General features: G+C 44.9%; 1 protein-coding gene across 4 annotated transcripts in view; it reads right to left on the bottom strand.

Moving 5' to 3' along the window:
• Nucleotides 1-16,721, bottom strand: part of P4HA2 (prolyl 4-hydroxylase subunit alpha 2) — a 30,230-nt gene extending 13,509 nt beyond the window's left edge. For all 4 annotated transcript variants that reach the window (XM_075441782.1, XM_075441780.1, XM_075441779.1 and 1 more), the window contains exons 1-7: nucleotides 16,652-16,721; nucleotides 15,443-15,546; nucleotides 8,241-8,340; nucleotides 6,403-6,499; nucleotides 4,357-4,508; nucleotides 2,700-2,837; nucleotides 1,182-1,421 (exon numbers count right to left, since the gene is read on the bottom strand). In XM_075441782.1, coding sequence (XP_075297897.1) covers nucleotides 1,182-1,421; nucleotides 2,700-2,837; nucleotides 4,357-4,508; nucleotides 6,403-6,499; nucleotides 8,241-8,322 — 709 coding nt within the window. In that variant the 5' untranslated portion in view covers nucleotides 8,323-8,340; nucleotides 15,443-15,546; nucleotides 16,652-16,721. The remainder of the gene's footprint in view (nucleotides 1-1,181; nucleotides 1,422-2,699; nucleotides 2,838-4,356; nucleotides 4,509-6,402; nucleotides 6,500-8,240; nucleotides 8,341-15,442; nucleotides 15,547-16,651) is intronic.
• Nucleotides 16,722-20,005: the final 3,284 nt, after the last annotated feature.

The raw sequence follows: 20,005 nt of genomic DNA, 5'->3' as shown, positions 1-20,005 counted from the left end.
CTAGATGTTTATAACAGGTTTATATAGGAGGTATCCTGGATCACTAGTGTCATTGGACCTGTCACTAGGGATTTATTAACAATGCTGGAATGAATATTGATTCATCAACAGATCTCTACCCAGTATAACTGAGAAGGAGCAATTCCCAGTTCACCACTGTTTCTGCACACTACCACCTAGAACCCCCCCCAACCTTATTCTGTTTACCTTCTTCAATTAACCCAGAAGGCCACTGAAGTAACCGCTCCTTAGAGCGCAGACTAATAGTGGACAGGTAAGGAAGCTGAGCCCAGCGCAGAGGAAGCTGGTGCTCCCAGAACAGACTGCTGAGTCTGTTCCACTGTTTGGTGCTGACAAGGATTTGCATTCTGCTATCAGTGCAAAACCTATTGCAGAGGTAGCTAGATTCAGTACATACTCATATGCTTGTAAATTTTAGTCTACGAATTCCAGCGTCTGCAGAAATCAGACAGACACATATTTTTCAACAGAAAGGCTTCGCCCACTCACAGGATACAGCTAACATCTAAATTAAGAAACACAGCTGATTAAAAAACCATACAAATCCGTAACACAGTAGATGTTAACTCTAATTGGAGAGGATAAATCTTTCCAATGCAGGAAGTAGGCAGAGTTGTATAAGAAGCAACGCTTCTTTGCTTACTCAAAGGAGAAACACCAGAGATAAAGAATTTATTTCTGAATATTCAGAGCAGACTGAGTTCTTAAAACCTCCTTTTGAGATCTCAGGCAAGGTATTCTTCTGACAAAGAGTACCTGCACTGACGAGTAAAGAGGAACACATGAAGTCAGGAGGACTTTACAGAAGATACAGCGCTCTGCTTAAGTCTGTGGCAGCCTTGCTCTCCACTTGAGACAGCCCAGGTTTAACCATTGCCAAACGCAACATCTCAGTACACTGAAGCAAAGCACACAGGCACTGCAGTCAGACACCCACTTGGTCTTTAGGTAATAACAGCATGGACTATAAGACAGCTTGTTAAAGGTACTTCATGTATAAGTAGACTGTTTTGGTTTTTTTCTAGGACCTGTGTTTATTATAAGTCACCTGGCAGGATATCCTTCCAGTCAGCTCACCAACATGTATGGGCCATGACTGTTCCTGGCGCTGCTGCTGACAACACCCCCCAGCACTAGAACAGCAGGTCTTTTGTTCGTACCAAGGGATATGAGACGTCTGGTAAGCTCCATGGCTCGGTGTAAATCCCCAAACTGGAAGACAGCATAGCTGAGATAATCTAGGATCTCGACTTTGCTGACTGTTGTATCCTCCCCCTCATCGTGCTGTTTTAAGGCTTGTTCCATCCAGAGTACTGTGTGATAGTAGTCTCCATCATTGTAAGCAGTCTTCCCCATACCAAAGCAGTCACCTACTGTCAAAGAGGATCTATATTTTGTTCCTAAAAACAAAAAGATAACTTTAAGCAACCCACACAGAAGCATCTTTGCCTTTGAACAGATGGGGCACATTGAGCAATATCTGTAACTACACACTTCTATCATCCAAAAAGGTTTCTAAAAGGATATGCTCAGACAATATTTTAGGTTCTGTACCAAACTTCAGAATTAAAGATTACAGAATTAAAGATTCTGTGACTACATTCTACCATAATTCTGCAGCTTTAACTCCTTTGGAAACCAAGAGAACTTTAACACAGAAATTACAGTGTTAAGCTATTCTGTTTCCTGTTGTAGACAAAGGCAGAGCAGACTTACAACTTAGAAGATTTTACTGAACCTACACATTAACACTTGATAGATGATCAGAGAAGCCTGACCATATGCAGAGCTAGCTTGTTTGCTCTTTACTGAAGATGTATATTTGTGCATAAGCAAGCTGATTGTTATTTAGACAAACCGGGTATCCATTTGACTAACTGTGCACTGATTTCCGGTTGCTCCAGCGCAGCAGATTCACAGATAAGACTTCAAATTAAGTTCATTGTTAATAACCTACATGTGGTAACTAAACCTGTTTTGTCAACTCATCAACCCACACTCAAATGAAGCCTATTCCGTTTATAAAGAGTATGTTGCTAGTAACCATAACCTGTTTCAGTAAGCCTCTCACAAGAAGCAGCAAACATTTATCAGGATTCCGCTGCCAAAATGCTGAAGCATCCCAATATATCTACATGCTTTCCAAAACATTACTCTGTGGCAAAAACTGTTAGTCCCCATTTCACAAAAAGAACAGGAGCAAAGTGATTCGACCAAAGCCTCATCGGAACAACACTGTTTGCAAACAAGAACAGAGCCAAGCTTTGCAAGGGCCATCAGAGCAATGAATTATGCAGCAGCTCCTTCCCTCGGTTTGCAAGTTATCAGGGACAGGAAGTACCCATAGTACTTGCTTACACAGTAACCAGCACAAGAAAGTATGTTGTCCTTTGTTGTCTTGGTATGGTATGATCTGAATCAGCATTTTGTTTTAAAGTAATACTTCTTTAAAAATGCTACTTGGACTGGTCACTGCAGACCATGGTGCCTTGGCTCAGGTGGAAACAACCTCAAGGTTGTTCTCAAAGTGCTGAGGTAGCTACGTCCTCAAGCACCTAAGCCACATGCACTCCCAGTACTGTGGTGCTTCCTCACTACTGAAAAAGGACTTTTGGAGAGAGTTGGAAGATGTTACCACTTCCTTCTTTCTAAAGGAGAAGAGACCTTTGTGCCCTCACCTGGTAAGTTTCCTCGAGAGAGAGTTTCCGGATCCAGTTTGTATGTGTCCTGCAGGCGCATCAGAGCCTTCGCAGCTCCAGTCTCATCTTCTTCAGTTGGAAAAAACTGACGCTGAATTGTAAGATTTGCAATAAAGCCTTTGCAGTAAAAGGGAAAGATGTTACTTTCAGAGTTTGAATAAATATCTGTACCAGGTTAACACACAGGGGGAAACATCTGCTTTGTTTTTGGAATTGTGATTGAAATAATCCAGGTTTAAAGACTCTTATTAGGCTTTTAAGTTATAAAAACATTGGTTTTTGTCCCATTTTAAGAAATACAGCTCACAAGCAAAAGACAAAGGGTAAATAACTAAACCCGTCTATTTTCTGGTGCTGCACAATTACTAAAGTACAATGTGAATCTAATGATCTTCATTCCCCTGTAATGACTCCTTCCAGCATGAAAACTTAACAGCTTTCCTCAGTTCTCTTGCAATATCCACAGAGACAACTGCAGATCACACTACTGGACAATGATTTCAAACTGCACTCAAACCTGGAAAGCCGTAAGAACTGTTCAAATCTCAGCTCAAAGGACAGAGACCCTGATCCGAGACTCCCTCAGCAGGGTCAGGGCCTTACTCAGTAAGGGGCTTTTAAACCTGGCAAGTAAAACTGGTGACATTTAGAAATAAAATTAAATGCACGACATAAATCTACACCAGGTTGGTTGGGCAGAAGTGCGGGCAACCAACTGAAGGACAACCACCCAGCCATTTCCAGTCATGCAGCAAGCTGAACTGGAAAAGGAAGCCTTTAGAAAAAGAATTAATGACAGAAGTACTCCACAGAATTCGGTATTTTATTTCCATCTAGGATGATTATTCCAAAAGGCAATAAAAATCGTGGCTGGAAAAAACTTCCAAGTATCTAAACTTTAGTATATGCCGAGTAGCAAGGGAAAACACACAGTGTTCTGCCTGAAAAACATAGCTGCTTCTCCCTTACTTTCAAGGAGTCCAGTAAAAATAAACCTCCATTAAAAAAATAAGCTATGGAAGCAAACTCAGGCAGACACTTTGACAATATGATGTAAAAGCAAATATTAGAATTGGAAACATTTGATGTAGAAGGATAGGTTTACAGACAGCAATTGTGTATTATCCTGTTATCAACACACTGACTACATCTGCCAACTGCTAATGCTGGGGCTGACGAAATTCTTCAATTCAGTACGGGTCTCATTTTCATTCTTAAACCTTATTACCAATCAACACAGAAAAACAATGATCACCAAAAGCAGCAGGAGACTGGGAAAGCAGATGAGCAAGTTTGTATATAAAGGAACATAAAGCTCAAGACTAGGCATAAAACAACAGTTGCCACAGCTGACCACTTTAGCATATCCAATTCTCCCCTTTGCCCCAAACAACACGAAATCTAACAGGCCTAAGACTGATACAGTTTCTTTGAGTCTTGACAGATATTTCAGCAGCAAGTTCCCCTCACCTGAGTAACCAGTAAACAAGCAGCCAGCCATTAGTTTAAGTTTCAAGCAAACTTGGCAATAATATTTAAACCACAGCTGAGCCTGCAGCTTTCCAGAATACAAGGAGGGTAAGCAACTGTTGTCAGGTTACCTCCTACTGACATCTCCTCTCCTGTAACTCCTTACCATTTGTTGTATCCTGAAGAACCAGGTTTTCCAATTCCAGCCAGTCAGTATTTAAACGCTTCACCAGCTTATATGCATTCACAGGATGTGCCAGATAGCCTTCTGGATCAGAGGTTGATTTGCTAGTCAGTATATCCATTTTTTCAGCCCAGCTGGAACAAGAAGTGTACGCCTCAGTCTGAGAACAATATATGAATGCATGTCTTCCTTCTCAAGTCATCCTAATTACACAGCTAGAATCAATTCATTGCTGCTTTTGTCATCATGACCAGCTTTCAAGCTTTCAACCTCATAGGGATAAAGTGAAGTATAACTGAATACTTTTTTAATTACAATAGTCTTTCTTTTAAAAGGAATTTGTTTCCCTGCTTGCCATTTTAAACCTTACTACAGCAGGCATGCACCTCACCTGCAGTGAGTCTTGGCCGTCAATTTTCAGCATACTGCACTTCAGAAACTAATTATATATATAGCACACAATCACTGACAGTGTCATTTAGCTATCTTGGTAAAAATACAAGCATAACTAAACCCCCCAAGAGCTTTTTTGCTTTATGGAAACTAAACCATAAGCTTTGATTTTCCGAGTGGAAACCCTCAGACAATACAGTGGCAGTGCTGTCCGTCACCTCGATCGCACTGCTGTTCAGCTCTGAAGCAGCAGTGGGAAGCTTCACCTGCGGTGTTACAGTACATTTGAACTGTCCACTATCTTGACAATGCTACAGTGAGAATTTCTTCTTTTGCCCTTTATATTATCCCTTAACTTCTACACCTGGCCAAGCTGTGTGTTCCTCTCTCAGTACTCAATAGGAAGAAAACACTCTGCTGAGATAAGCTAATAACTGAACATAAGAAATCCCCTTTGCGCCTGTAATCTCAAACTTAGTAAGCCATGAATGAACTATGGTTACAAACAACTTTTAACCATATCTTAAGACCAGTCTCACCAGCACTCCCTTTTTAATTTAGCCTCACTACTTCTAATGTTTATTTTGCAAAGCAGTAATACTGTCAAGTTCTAGTTTCTTTATGCACATCACAATGTGCTTTTGAATCATAAAAAAGCACTTGCATATGTCAGTCTATCAAAAAAGGCTTTTTTAAAGACGACCAGTTCATACATAGATTGAACTGACATTCTCTTTAACAATACTTGAAATATAGTTTTCCTCAAAAGGGCAGCTTTTCAAGAAATGAACATTTGTGTATACAAGCGACAAGGAATTAATATCATTTCACTACTCCATAGCCCCAGCCCCACCCTACACCCCTTAAGGGAGATCAAACTGCCACATAAAGCCCAGAGTTTAGAAATTCTTTGGAAAGCGTGGCTTCGTTTACAGGCACTCATCTCTTCTGAACCTGGACCTCATTTACACTATTCTAGTGTCACACCCTGTTAGATATTACTTTCAGCCAGATAAGTATTAACAGTCTTCCTAAGCGACACAGAAAATATCTGTTGTCAGCAAGAGCCTTTCAAGGGATCTGAGCAATCAGGATAACGTGGAGATGTGCTGTAGCCAGGTCAGTGACTGAAGAGAGCGAGGCAGAGGAGAGCTGCCCCTGAGAGCAAAGCCAACACAGGAAGGAAGATGGGGGTTCAGCGTGCACTCCGCTCAACACTGCAACTGGCACACTGCTGTTTCACCACATGACCACTGCTTACAACAGGTAGCAGAGAGCACTGGCACCCAGAGGCATTTAACTCACATGGACAGAGCTCCTCTGATATCACTAGTGTCTTCTCCACAGAAGCACTGTGACAGTACAAGGACGGGGAAGAGTGGGAAGAGCCCAGCAGACAACAGTTTCTAAACAAGCAGGAAAAATCTAAACAGTAGCTGAAGCAGGGCTCCCACTCCGCAAGTTTACGGGAATAAATTACAACCAAGTTAGTACCTATGGTCTCACTGTGATTACCAGCTGAGGAAATACTAACAAGATCTAGCAGCAAAGAGTGGTGACAGAAAGGTGTGGTATAACTGAACACAACAGATTAACCATTTTGTCACCCTTTGTTATGCAAACCTCTCCCCGTACCTTTTAATCTGAGCGAGCTTGTTCTCTTCTGCTCGGATATATTCCTTTAAAGACCGTACCAAGTCTTTCTCTGCATAAATCAGGTCTGTCATTTGACCTAAAAACAGAGTATGAGCAAATTGTAATCAGACCTAAAAAAAAGTAACAATTTCCAACAGCACAGAAGACAGACTTCAGATGCTCCAGGGCTATTTAAACCACCACAAAGAACAGACAAATTAAGGGCGTGTACTTCAATGCCTGTAAACCACAAAAGCTATTATACATACAGGTCTGGCATTCAAATACTTTAAAAATCTCAACTTTAAGGCTCATGTAGCTTTGCTTCGACCCTTCCACTACCTCTGAATTACTTTTAGTACTACAATTATATGCAAGACAATCAAAAGAAAGGTTTGATATTAATACAGCTATTGAGTCAAAGCAATCGAAGATCCAAATAAGTTGCCAAAGCATCTGTTCTACATATGGGTGCAGATTAGGTCACACTAATAAATTAGTCTAACCATTGGCATCACTTAAAATTACAGCTTTTCAAGATGGGTAACTGTGGAAACATAACCTAACATTAAGTACATAGGAATTTCAGACTAATGTTTACAGACTGACACACACACACTCTCTCTCCTGACTGGCATTAGTGGAAATTGCTAGCATATCAATCCTAATTGCTATGACAAACTTTGCTTTTCAGACCGAACAGAAAGACCGGATGAGATTTATAAATGCAGCCAGAACTTTAGTTTCAGCATTCCAAACTAATTATTAATGATGCATGATCAAGCAGACAGAAGTCAGCAGGCTGCGTTATTTTCAGAGTTAGGAAAGGTTCAGGAATAGGTAAGTGTAAAGAAAAGGGTGATCCTTCACAGTAACTCTGTACAAAAAGCTACTTAACTTAGGCAAAAAGGAGAACCAAATAATCTACACGTAGTTAAATACTGTTTAGCCAACTCCAGAGCACGGGAGCATGCGCTGGAGGTTGGTAGTGAAACACCACTCTGCCATGCTCTGGCCGAGCAGTTCCAAGGGTACTAAAACCACTGGGAGTTTTGAGTTTTGCCATTCAGAAATATAGCTCCACTGAGCTCAAAAGGTATTCTGGAGAGCAGCCAGCTGTAGTTAATCAACATCGATTATCCTTACGGGTGTAAATTGCCCATACTATTCCACAGGAAAACATCAGACCAAGTCACAGAAGAAAACTCAGTTTGTGCTTATTTTTATGCTCTGCGACAATCACACATGGTTGTATCACAGCTATTAGAACACAAGAACTAAATTGTCATAAAAATCAATCTATTCTCAGGCTTTATAACAATGTGAATTCTTCAGGATTTACTCAAGTCTTACCAAATACACACAAGGTAAGGGGGATATCAATTTTTCCTTCCCACACCTAATTCCAGATTTGAGAAGACAGAAGATTTCAGGCTTGTGAAAGAAAATATTTCACATATTTATCACTTAAATTCTTTTCATGAATCACAAATTCAGGACTAAGCTTTTTAGCATAAGGTTTGTGCTGTGCTCAATATGACAACAGGTGCACAATTCTTCATAAACCACAGGAACTGTCTTACTTTACTGACAGTCCCCAGAGACACTTGTATTGGGTTGGTCACCGTGTTCTAAGCTACTCAGCTGCAAACAAACTGCACTTATGCAAGGCTTGCAATGCAGAATAGCATCACTGATGCAGAAGAGTAGCTTTTCCTAATGAGGACAGTGTTTGATAGGGCCATATGAAGAAAGCCATATGCTTCAACTGTAAACTTTAACAGTTTTGGCAATCCCATTAACTACATCAGAACACCATGCATTGGTTCTTTCCATACCTATGGAGGTGAAGAACTCTGCTTCTGTGCGCCAGATCAAGAAAGTATAGGCAAAGAACACCAACTGCAGCCAGGGCTTCATCTTCCAGGTAGCTCAAACCTGTAACAAATAAAAAGGAAAAGAAAGAGAAAAGTTATTAACTTATTTGTGGGGAAAAAAGCCCAAGGCATTAATCTTCATCTTCAATCATTTCACCCTCATGAAAATGATTTACATCTTTGGAAAACCGAATTCTAATCAGTAGAGCTTGAAAAAGGTCTTTGACCACAGGAGCTGTTACTTAACAGTCTCAAATGCTATCTGGTATATTCCTTGGGATTTACATGGAAGACACTGCAGTCCACAGAAGGCCCCCATGACACAAGTAATGGAAGAAATACATTTGTCCTCTGAGACAGTGAGAACAAGATCTTCTGCAAGGGCAGCTCAATGCCTTCCACATCATGCACAATTATAGCTGGAAAATAGGAGAGTATACAAAGCTGTATGATATTCCAATAATAATAAAAGTCTAAATTAAATGGTCAGACTTGTAGCATGCTGTGAAACTCAGTTATATAAAAACTGTCTAGAAATACAAATAGTGAGAAAGCCAAACAGAAATATAGCATTCTGCAGTATGGAAGTGGCAGCGATGGCTGGAAAAGTTGAAAGTGAAATTTCCAACTCTGCTTATTCAAGATGCATCATCCCAGCATACTGGCCTCTGGGCACAGCCTTTATGAATTCTGTATTTTGCAGGCTGTGCCAGCTTTGAAGCCCAGATGGAGGACAGGGAGGCTGAGAGCAGATTGTTACCCTTGTAAGAGCACAGCCCACCAATGGCACAGAAGGGAAAGCCAGCCTGAGCAGACAGGCAGACAAGGTAGTAGACAATGGAAGTAAGGGATGCAAGGTCCATACAGAAGAGCCTCCAGGGAGCTGTAATTCTCCTGGTAGATCCAATAGCCAAGACTGCCTCTTCCAGGGAATTTACGAGGAGCCTGCCCGCACTTGGACCAGCCCACAGCTCACTCCAGAGCTGCCTGTTCACTGAGCGGGAGCAGCCACTGCAGCCAGCCCTCAGATGAGCACTGCTGCTCAGCAAACACGGAGCTCACAACACCCCTGGACACAGTGTCAAAACAAAGATGGCAACTGGTCACCTGAATTCGAGACAATTATTCTTTTTTTCCTACCCATTGTAACTGGGTAAACTGGTGACTGGGAATGACCACTTGCAGCCTGCTCTTACTCCAAATACACTAAACAACATGCAGCTATTTGGGGCAAACTGGAATCACTTAAATCAGATGAGAAAGTGGGATGGAGAAGAGAAGGGAAGGGAAAATACATGCAATATCCTAAAACTTCAAGCAGTGCCGCAAGTGGGAAGGTATTAATATAAGATAGTTCTGGAACAACCCTAGCTCATTATTCCCTTGGGCTCCACGTATCTGCCTGCACAACACGAGACGGAAGCCGAAACGTGGATATCGCCCTTTCCTTCCGGGTTTTTCAAGCCCACAGCACGATAGAAGCTCTCACCCTTAGCTGAGCTCACCCGTGCCACAGACAAACACCAAACACACCACAAACGCTACTACAATCACAAAGAACCTTAGAAATAGCTCTGTTCTCTGCTATGTATTATCACACAGCAAGATTATTGTTTTAAAATTATTATTCCAGTTGCTTTAAAAGACTACATGAGGAATCAGAAACATTTACCACAACAGTCTGCAAGCATGAGTAAGCAGGAAAATGTCTCACAGCATCATAGTAAGTCCTCTCCTTTCCCTCTTCTGTTTCTCACCCCCCTGCAAACCACATATTCCCAAACTGCTTGTTTAAGTTAGTTCAGAACTAGTACATGGGTAATCTGAGAACTGAGTAAAGCTGAATGAATAGTACCATGCAGAGGTCTGCCAATACTGAAAGCCACAATAAGTGATGTAGCAGAAAGCACAGCAAGTCAAGAGCACTTGGGAAGTACATTAATTTGGATATATTAAGCCACAAGTGTCCATCTGCATAGTCTGTCGTTGTCTCACGGAGTGCTTTTTTGGATGCACTACACAAAGCCTGGCAAAACAATTACAAGGGAATTTGCCAGTTAAAACAACACAACTCTACGTTCTCCAGCCTGCACCTCCCGACCATGTTCTCTCATGGCTGAGGATATCTGCCAAGAACACCACTTACTACAGCTAGCAGCTTGTCTTTATAGCAGATCTTAAACAGCTTTGCCATCCTACTCAGATTTACTTGAACCAATAAACAGAAACCTCAGTAAACAGAGAAATCGGCTTTTGCTTGAACAAGCAGGACACCTGGCTGCAGGGTTTTCAAGTTGTTTGTACACATTCTTTTCACAGCTGTTACTGGGAAAAACAGCACAAATAATGAATTACAGGAGGCTGAACATGATGTTATAACCACATTCTTGGACAGCATGAGCATGTGTGCACTCACACACGTATGCATGCCCACCCCATCACAACTAAACCATCTGCTAACAAAGAGGGTAAGAGAGGCAGAAAGGGCATTAGCACCTCCTACCTCAATAACTGAGACAAATGTTTATAAAGCCAGCATGTTTTATTCAAACAGAGACTGGAAGAGCTTAGTTGCATAGACATGCCAGGTAAGAAGCCTGTGTAGGACAAATATTGCCTACATTCCTGGCTTTTTTTCAACAGCATCTTCAAATGATGAAGATATCATGATGGACAGGTGAATTTAGGATCTCCTTTTGTTTAAGCAAGAGCAGCAACATTCCTTTGCAACAGATTGAGAAGTGGGCTATGAGAACCAACAGCAGGCAGTTCCCGCTGCCTGAAGCTTGGGCTCAAAGACAGCTCAGGACAACAAGCGCAGTGCCCCGGCTCGCCATGGTGTATCAAGTGCCATCAGCCCAGGGATCCGAAGGCCACGTGTACCTCAGATGGGCACATACACCACTGCCTTACTCCAGAGACAGCTCTCACTGTAGCTAGCAGCTGTTCCAGCAACACCGATAGAACGAAACTTCTCTGAAAACAGCAATAGATATTTAAGGTTTTGCTCCTTCCCTTCCCTTAAATGTACCTATCCAGCAGAGCTAAAAAGCTAACCAAATGGATATTGTACAAACACTTCTTTAGAGTGTAAGACCTCAATGAATCATTGCTCCCACTGGAAAGAGTGCTGTCAGACTTCAGAGAGCACTGGCAGAAGGAAAAAAAAGGTTCTTCTAGACAAAATAGACCAGGATGGAATGTTTCTCCACAAGTTAGACTGAATTCTTCATTAAATAAGCTTTCTAAAAATTCTTAATGAAGAAGATAGCAAACATGGGCCTGACCTATAAAAGAAAAGCTGCTTGCACATCTACCAGGGTTATCAGTTTCTCACCCGCTCTGAGTTTCATACCCAGCCGTGGGGTGTCAAGCCAGCTCCCACACGAGCCAAAGGGAGGATATTTTTCAGGTCAGAAGGGGAAACAAATACCTCTTACTCATCCAACCCTTCAGGACTCCCACTTCTGATCAAGCCAATAGGCTGCAGCTTCCTTTGTACGCCACAGAACAAGAGCACGGTCCCCATAGAGCCCTCCTCTAGACAGGAGGCAGCACACCTACCCACGTATGCTGAAGCTAGAGGCCTTGAAAGCATGCACCTCTCTCCCAGCCTTCACCCCACAAAAGAGTCTCAGCAAGTACCACTCAGTTGGCACAACTGTGTATAAGGGGGCTTGATTTGCATTCTGCTGCTTTTTTCAAAACAATAGTGGTAGCACACACAATAGTGCAACTCGCATGTTCAATTACCTGTTTCACAGCTGATCATTCACTCCTGATGTCAGTTTTCATTCCCAGATAAGGGTGTGCTCAGAAGAATAAAAGAAGTCAGAAGAAACCCTTCAATTGCCTGACAGACGAACTAAAAACAGGGACTGACAAAAGCAAGTCCTTCGTCCAGGCTCCCAATTTGTACAGACTTCGAATTAAACTAAGTGGAACCAACATAAGACCAGACCACGTAATTTAAAGCACAAGAGTCACATCCCTTATTGTTGCTTATTATGGCAAATCAGGCCAGAGCGTGGCTCTTGCTGTATTGTGAACTCTCATTTTGATTACAGGAGCTCCAGAAGAAAACACAGTATTCTTCCACTCCATCACTCAGAGGACAGCACTCCTTTTACTATCAGGCTTCTCCAGGAGAGATATGGAACTGGAGTGTGATTTAGCTGCCCCAGACTGCTACTGGCCAAGGTCACCTCTCTTTCCAAAGGCTAGCTGGGGGGAAAAAGTTTCACGGGGTTAATGTCAGCCCCTGTGAATGCATTTCTTTCTAAGTCTATATTTCAGTTTCCAGCCCACAAAACTCAGATGACGCAACCTCACAGCCACACCAAGGTAGTTCATATTCAAGATAGCAATGCACCTGGGTAACAGCTAAAACAGGTAGAACATACTGATCAAAAGCAAAAAGAGATGACAAAGTGTGCAGTGCTTCACTGATCCATATGGAATTACAGTTCAAAACCTGCATGCCATCACTGGCCAGCAGACTGCCAGCTCACTGCATCAGCATGTTACCAATACTGAGCACAGATCACAGCAGAAGTCACTGCTCTGTCAGTATCTTAGGTCATCAGGCATTCTCTGCAACGTGTTTCCTTCATGAGAAATTTCAGTTACTCCTGACAGATCTATTTCTCTATTTCTTCCAGGCTTTTGGTCTGTTATTTTTTTCCAGATCATATAGCAATGGTTTCTTCCAAGCAATTACGCTAGACCACTTGTTCTCTAGTTTGGTTCCATTCTTACAGACCTATACCCACACTTCGCTATAGGGGAATAAAGTTTGTGAGACAAAGTATCATAACTAGATACTGTCAAAAACTAACTAATATACCATATTTCTGAACCATCACAGTGCAATAACTTACAAGCTGATGACACAAATACAGGTTACAGCCTGTCTCCTCTTCTGTGCTTGCCTGTGCTGTTAAAGACACCTGGAAAATCACTGCTAGAACAGCTGCTTCCACATGTATCTAAATTTAAAGTATCATGGTGAAATCTAACAAGCAAATCACTACTTCAAAGCCACCTCAGGCCACAGATGGGTTCTTGGCCCATACACAGTCGAGGCCCACACGCCAGGCTCTGAAGAAAGGTCCATCCTCAAACAACAATTTGAGGTTAGACTCTTGGATGAGACAGGTTTGCTCAGGGCTTCTCCAAATGCCAGTGCCTTCCACCCGCTGCCTGATTGCTTGCAGACACAGCAAGTAGTACTGAACTGGCCGTGCAGCTGGCTTCATCCCCATTCCCCTCCACAAACAACGGAGCAGGCAACAACTTGCTATCAGTATTGATGGCTGTAGATAAGGCTAAATATATTTAAGTGGAGAATAGTACACAAAAAACTGCAAGATGGCTTACACACTTCTTTAGAGCCGAAAGATGTGCTGAACAGTAAACAGATTTTCAGGGTGTTGCCACGGAAGAGCTTCAACACCTCTCAAAGAAAAGCAGCCATAAAAAACATCCAGCTTGCAGCAGTATTTCAAGTCTTACAGATCAGCCCGACACCTTGGCCGGGAGATGCCTGGCACATGACAGCAGCTACAGAACTATTTAGAAATTATTAAGTCGTAAGGAAACATATTAATTTTATCCTAAGAAAGCAGACCTTCACCGTTGGTTGAGGACTTTGAAAAAAGCAATTCAGGTACAAAATTCATTATCCACCTGAACTCAGACACTCCAGTGTTCAGCCACCCCTGCGACCCAAAGAACTCTGGACTTCAAGCCTGTGAGCACCCCACCCAGACTGCACTGTCATGTCTTGAACCTCAGGTCAGGCTCTGCGGCACCGCCAGTGCAGCATGCAGTTAGTTACCTTGCTATTTTTAGCAAGTTTTCTGTCATACCCGGAGAGACAGAAAAGGCACTGCTCCCTTTCAACATCAGGTGCCTCCTCGCAAGCAAGTTCTCTTCATCAAACAACTGCTTCCAAGCGCCTTCCTCCAGTACATTGGATTTACTGCTCAAGACAGCCTATGCCAACACTGCTACCTTTCTTGCCAAAGGGCTTACTCTGTATCTGAAAACAATTATAATTGCCTAACAAATAATACAGCATGATTGCCTTGTATTTTTCAAGGCAAGCCAAGAGAAAAGGAGGAAAAGCTGTTCATTTGCATGCATGAGCAAGGACACAGCACATTCATGCACTACTGCATGTGTTTCTGCCAATAGAATGGCTCGTGTTATACTTCATTATAATAACCTTAGAAACTGTAAGTATCTTGATTAGCTCCCAACAGTTTATTTTTTTCTAAACCACAGCAAAGAATATTTCTTCTGCACTCCAGCAGGCAAGAAAATCTAATCTAAGGCACCGCAAATCTGCATGCATCTTACTCTGCAGCATCTGCAAGCCTATTCGTCATTGAAGCCGACTGGAGTCAAATCCCACAGCTGCTGAAGATAGAGCAGCAAGACTGCATGCTTTTCCCACTTGAGCTTATTTTCAGCATTACAATTCAGACTGCATTTTACTGTGCAAAGCCCGTAATTTTAGTACATCATGATACTTAACCTTCCATATGCTCATACAGCATTAAAAAAATCTTCCTGTCCAGAAAGAAGGGGGGTTTTATATATAAAAATGGTCTATACCATCAGTGAACCCTTTCTTTCATTTAATATCAGCAGTTTAATGAAAATCAGACATTATCTCAGAGGCGCAGAGGTTGAATCTATTCTAAGATCACCCTAGAATGTGCCCCTTACCATACTCCGCATTCTCATTTCTCAGACATATAGAAAGCTATAGACAAAAATCAGAACTAGTCATAGGAAACATATCTGTGTTTACAGCTTGCTTCTCTGGAAGCTTGCCAATATGCACAGCATGGAAATTATAAACAGACTGGATTCTTGACTTTAACCTAGAATGAAAAACTTCTCATACCAAATGCTAAATCATGCTCCCTCTGCTGTTACCATCTCTGAAATACATAATCATACTCTGGGCTCGTACTTCCCGCACTGGGAAGAGCTACATTAAAAAAAAAAATCTCAAGAAATTATGGCATAAGCAAGAAGCAAAATTCTTGTCTGTTAGTGTCACAGCAATGCCAATTTACAATTGTAGAATAGTGTTCTGCCTGTAAAACACAACTGGCAGTTATTGGTTGCTATATATATTTACAACATACCTGTGGGATTATTTCCTAGGTCCTTAACGCCAGAAGGCTGGAGTATTACCCTGGTGACGACGGCTGTGGTGGCCTTCCAGCCCAGCTGCGCCCTCACAGAGCACCTATAAAATTAAGGGGCAAGAGGTTTTGTTACAGAAAAACATCTGGGAAAGCCTACCTTCAGTACCCACTGCTGAGGAACAGGCGTTATTACTGGCTAGGAATACCAAACACCACAGAGCCAGACAGCTCCTAACATAGTCTTTATTTATACAGTCTCTTTCCTCCTTGCTTCCAGGTTACAAGGATATTGCTTGCTGCCTGAAACAAAATTATTCCTGTCTGGCCAACAGCACGTTTCGCATGACCAGACCACAGCAAGCCACCGTACCACCCCAGGCAGAGCCACCAGCTTCCACCCCAGCCAACCCTCCGCCGCGGCCCCCCAGCCCCTCGCTGCCGAGGCTCCCGCCGCCGCATCATGCCCAGCACACGCACCCACAGCCCGGCTGCACGCCCGCCTGCCTGCACAAAAACGCAGAACAGCGTTTTTCAGAGAAAACAAGAGGTTAAAACGAGACAGAACAAGCGGGTTTCGCAGGCCTTTCTGGAGCTGAGGACATCGTTTGCCCTATCTCAGGGCGCTCGGACAGGCAGCCAGCGTGCAGTAACCCAAGTTCTGTGGTAACAGCAGTCACGTCCAAACCCATAGGGCAAGGAGAAAGGCAATCAGCCCTCTCACTTTTTTGGTAACCGCGATACTCCCAACTTCTCTACAAAGACCCCGCGATTTTCTGAAGTGTCGCTTTCGGCTTTTCCCCCAGCCACGCTGCAGCTCCCCGGCGGAGGCCCGCAGCGGGACAGGGGCCGGAGCCTGCCGCTCGCAGACCCCAGAACAAGGCGCTGAGCCGCGGGCGATGCCCCGAGGCAGCTCCCGGCACCCGCGGGCACCGAGCGCCGGAGAACGCGTCCTCCGGGGGGCCGCTCAAGCACTCCCCCGCGGCGCTTCCAAGCCGCGTTCCCCCCTTTCTAGGCAGCTCTGACCCGGCCTGAGCCCCGGGAAGGGTTCGCCGCTCTCCCCGCAGCGGCCCTCGAGAGCCCCGCAGGGCGGGCTCCAGGGGGCGGCAGCCGGCGAGCCCTGAGGGGATAGGGGACGGCGAGCCCTGAGGGGATGGGGGGCGCCTGCCTGCCTGCGTCCCTCCCGCCCTCCCCGCGCGCTCCCCTCACCCGGCAGCACGCGCCCCGCTCAGCCGCACTCCCAACAACGCCTCCGCCCTTCCAGCCGCGCCGCCGCCGCCCGCCCAGATAGCCCCACCCCCCAGCCCCGCTCCTATTGAGCCGCCGCCACGTTTGAAGCCCCGCCCACGGCCCCGCCTCCCCTGCCGTAATGCCGCGAGTAGCGGCGCGCGCGCTGCCCGCAGGCCGGCGCCACGCCCGGGATCACCTCAGGGCCCTGAGGCGCGATGGCGGGGCCAGGCCCGGGCTGGAAGCGGGCGCTCCCCGCCGAGAAGCGGGTTCTAGAGAGAGAGATGAAGCACCGCCTGGGAACCCCGCTGGCTTTCTACAAACCGCCCGCCTGGCTCAGGAAGCCTTCTCTGCGGGCTGGCTGGGCTGGCAGCTCTGGCAGTGCCGGCGCGGAGCTGGGCAGCCCCGTCGCCCGACATCTTGGCCTCAGGCAGCTGGCAGCCGCGTAAGGAGAAGGAAAATCAGGTTGTGAAGGGAAATGAGGAGCTGATCTGCGTGCGGGTACGAGCAGGGCGTGACAGGCGGAGGAGGGAATGGCCGCTCTCCATGGCGGCTCCTGGGCTCCACCGAGCCGAGGCCCGGCCGCCATCCCTGGGGTCCCGGCCCACCGCCGGGCAAGGACGGGCTCAGCTGAGGTGTGGTCAGAGCTGAAACGGAGCGAGAGGGGGTCACTTCCCCAGCTCACCGGGAACATCGAAGTTACTTTCTTTCCCCCACACAAACCAGTATTCCCACCGATTCATAGCGACCGTCAGCGTTACCGATCATCGTAACGATTACCTTAGCCAAAAATAACATCTTTTCAATATTAAATAGAGTCGGAAACCAAATCAGGCCATAGAAGACACCAAGAACAAGCAATCTCTTGCTTTCCAGCTTCGCCATCACAAGTCCATTTGCTAAGCAGAGATCTAGCGAAATGGGACTGAAAAAGCAAGGTTTTGGGAGATGACTCACCGTATCAGAATCCATACATAAAGTAGAAAACAGGGAAATAAATATCTAACAGACGGGTGCAATTTCACTGAAGCTTTTAGTAATATAGCAAACCATAATGAAAGGGTCCAGCTGCCTGCTCACATCCTAACAGAGCTCCATATGTTGCACATACATTCACTCTGCTCATTAATGTTTATTTGGGTGAAGTTAATTTCCATCGTATCTTTAGCAAAGACTGCATTACTGTCGATGACAGAAGCGACCTGTAAGTCTGCGACGGCACTAAAGATATCAGTACATTTTAGAGACTGTAAAAACAGCGTTAGTCTTCAGAGACAATGATGTGATTCAGAGCCAGATTTCTTACTCAGTCCTGGCGGTTCTTTTTTAACCTATTTTTATGATGGACTTTTTGCTCTTGTGGAAGAAATACATTTTTTTTTTTCTCTGTTTTAGTGGAAAGGACTAAAAGTGTGTTTGTAGAGGGAACACAAGAACACATGGATCTGCCTTTGCTCACGCGAATAACCAGCTGTGCGGCCCTTTTGACTGTATATACAGACCATATGATGTAGAATTCGCACAAAGAGCCTTGACTGTTTCACGTTTCTAAATGCTATATTAAGTGTTACCCTTATAAAGTACCAGTTTTGCTTTGGCTCTATTGGCTTCGAAATTCTTCTCCATGAAGCTGCTGGGCTTGCAGAGCAGCCCTGGCTGGCACCAGGAGCACGTCTCGTGTTAAAAATGGCTCCTTTGCTTCTGCCCCTGGACCAGGGTGAGAGATTTCTGGTAGAGGAGAAGAAGGAGGAGACACTGCTCACTAAGCCACCGTCCAGGGAGAGGAGGGGGCAAGTGCTGGAGGTGGTTTTTTAATGTCTGCTTCTGCCAGTCCAGGTTGATGTCCCTTCAGCACAACCCCAGCTGGCACCTGGAGAGCTATGGCATGGAGATCTGGTTTAAAACCTGGAGAACCAAGCATCCTGTGAGGGTCTCAAGCCCTTGCCTTCCTTACAAGAGGAGTCAAAAATCCCTGTGCGGAGAGCTTGGCTGCCAAATGCACACGCAAGTATTTTTGGATGCCCCCTTGTCTCTCCTATTACAAGGCTTTTGTCTGAGACCTTAGCAGAGGAAATATTAAAACTATCTAAGAGTACTTACGTAGTGCAGTATAGTGTTTCCCATAAAACAATGCACCGAGTCAGAACGGAGGAGGCAGGGATACGTCTGGATAACAGAATTCTTTCTGACCTCAGCCAAGCTCAGGTTTCTCCTTGAAACTGTAGCTAAAAAGTACACATGTAAAAAGACCTCATACGTGAATAATTCTAAATTTAGCTGTGTTTCTGTTGCTCTTCTCTTGTTCTTCGTGAATGAAAAAATAATCACACCAGATCCTGAAAGAGCAAGAATGGAAGCCAAAAGCCAAGGCATGCCAACATCCTCTCCATGCTGTTCAAAGATTCAGCCAAAAGTCTGACCAGTGTCTCTGCATCTGCCGCAGCTAGAAGATCACGCTACGCTACAGAAGTGGTGTCTGCTGGTATCGTGTAATTATTAGTCTTCCTTCAGCGTGTGCACAGATGGATCTCACAAGCTGAGGATTTGGCGCACCAGAGGGAACACAAACTCCGTTGTCGATGATGGGCAGAGGCAGGGGGTCTTCCGAAGTGAGGTGCAGAACCCCGATGAGTCTCTTGCGCTGGCTGCACCCGTGGGCTCAGCGCTGGCGTTGCTCACTCACTGGCTGGTACCCAGCCGACAGCAAAATCACGGAGCGTTTGCTGATAGCAAAATTCCTGCACGTTTGTCAGGAAGCCATCCTGAATCAGAACCCCTGAGCATTACAGAAACATCACCAGGAAAAGGTGTGGCTAAGATGCAAGATTGGCCAAACACGGGAGAAAGGCTACGCGCCTGGACGTACACACCTCACTGTGAACAGACTCGAGTACGATTTCCTCTTCTAGCGATACACTGTGCACAGCAGCAACGGAAAGCTTCGCCAGGTTACTGCACATCCATCATTCCGTGCCACAGCCCAGACAGCCCGCTGCTCCGTGCACACATGCTGCTCCTCCGCTCAGCATCTGCTCTCTGGATTGCGAGTAAGTTTGTCCAGCAGCCAGCTCAGGCCCAAGCCCAGGTGCCTCCGTGTAGGGCTGCACTGCACAGGCTAAGCAAACCCACAGTGTGTGAAACACTGAGGTATCAACTATACCACGCTTTGTCCTCTGACGACACTCAGAGACCTTGGCTGCAAACAAACCCCTGCTCTGAACGTCTCCTGAGCAGTCAGACCTGCACCCGGGTCCTCCTGGATCCGGCAAAAGGCCCACTGCACCTACACGGGTTTGGGAGCTCAGTCCTGCAAGGTCCTGAGCCACCCTGATGCTG

Source organism: Opisthocomus hoazin, chromosome 22 (assembly GCF_030867145.1).
Source record: "Opisthocomus hoazin isolate bOpiHoa1 chromosome 22, bOpiHoa1.hap1, whole genome shotgun sequence".
Lineage (NCBI taxonomy): Eukaryota > Metazoa > Chordata > Aves > Opisthocomiformes > Opisthocomidae > Opisthocomus > Opisthocomus hoazin.
Note: the sequence above shows the minus strand (reverse complement) of the source record. Positions and strands in the feature narration are given on the sequence as shown.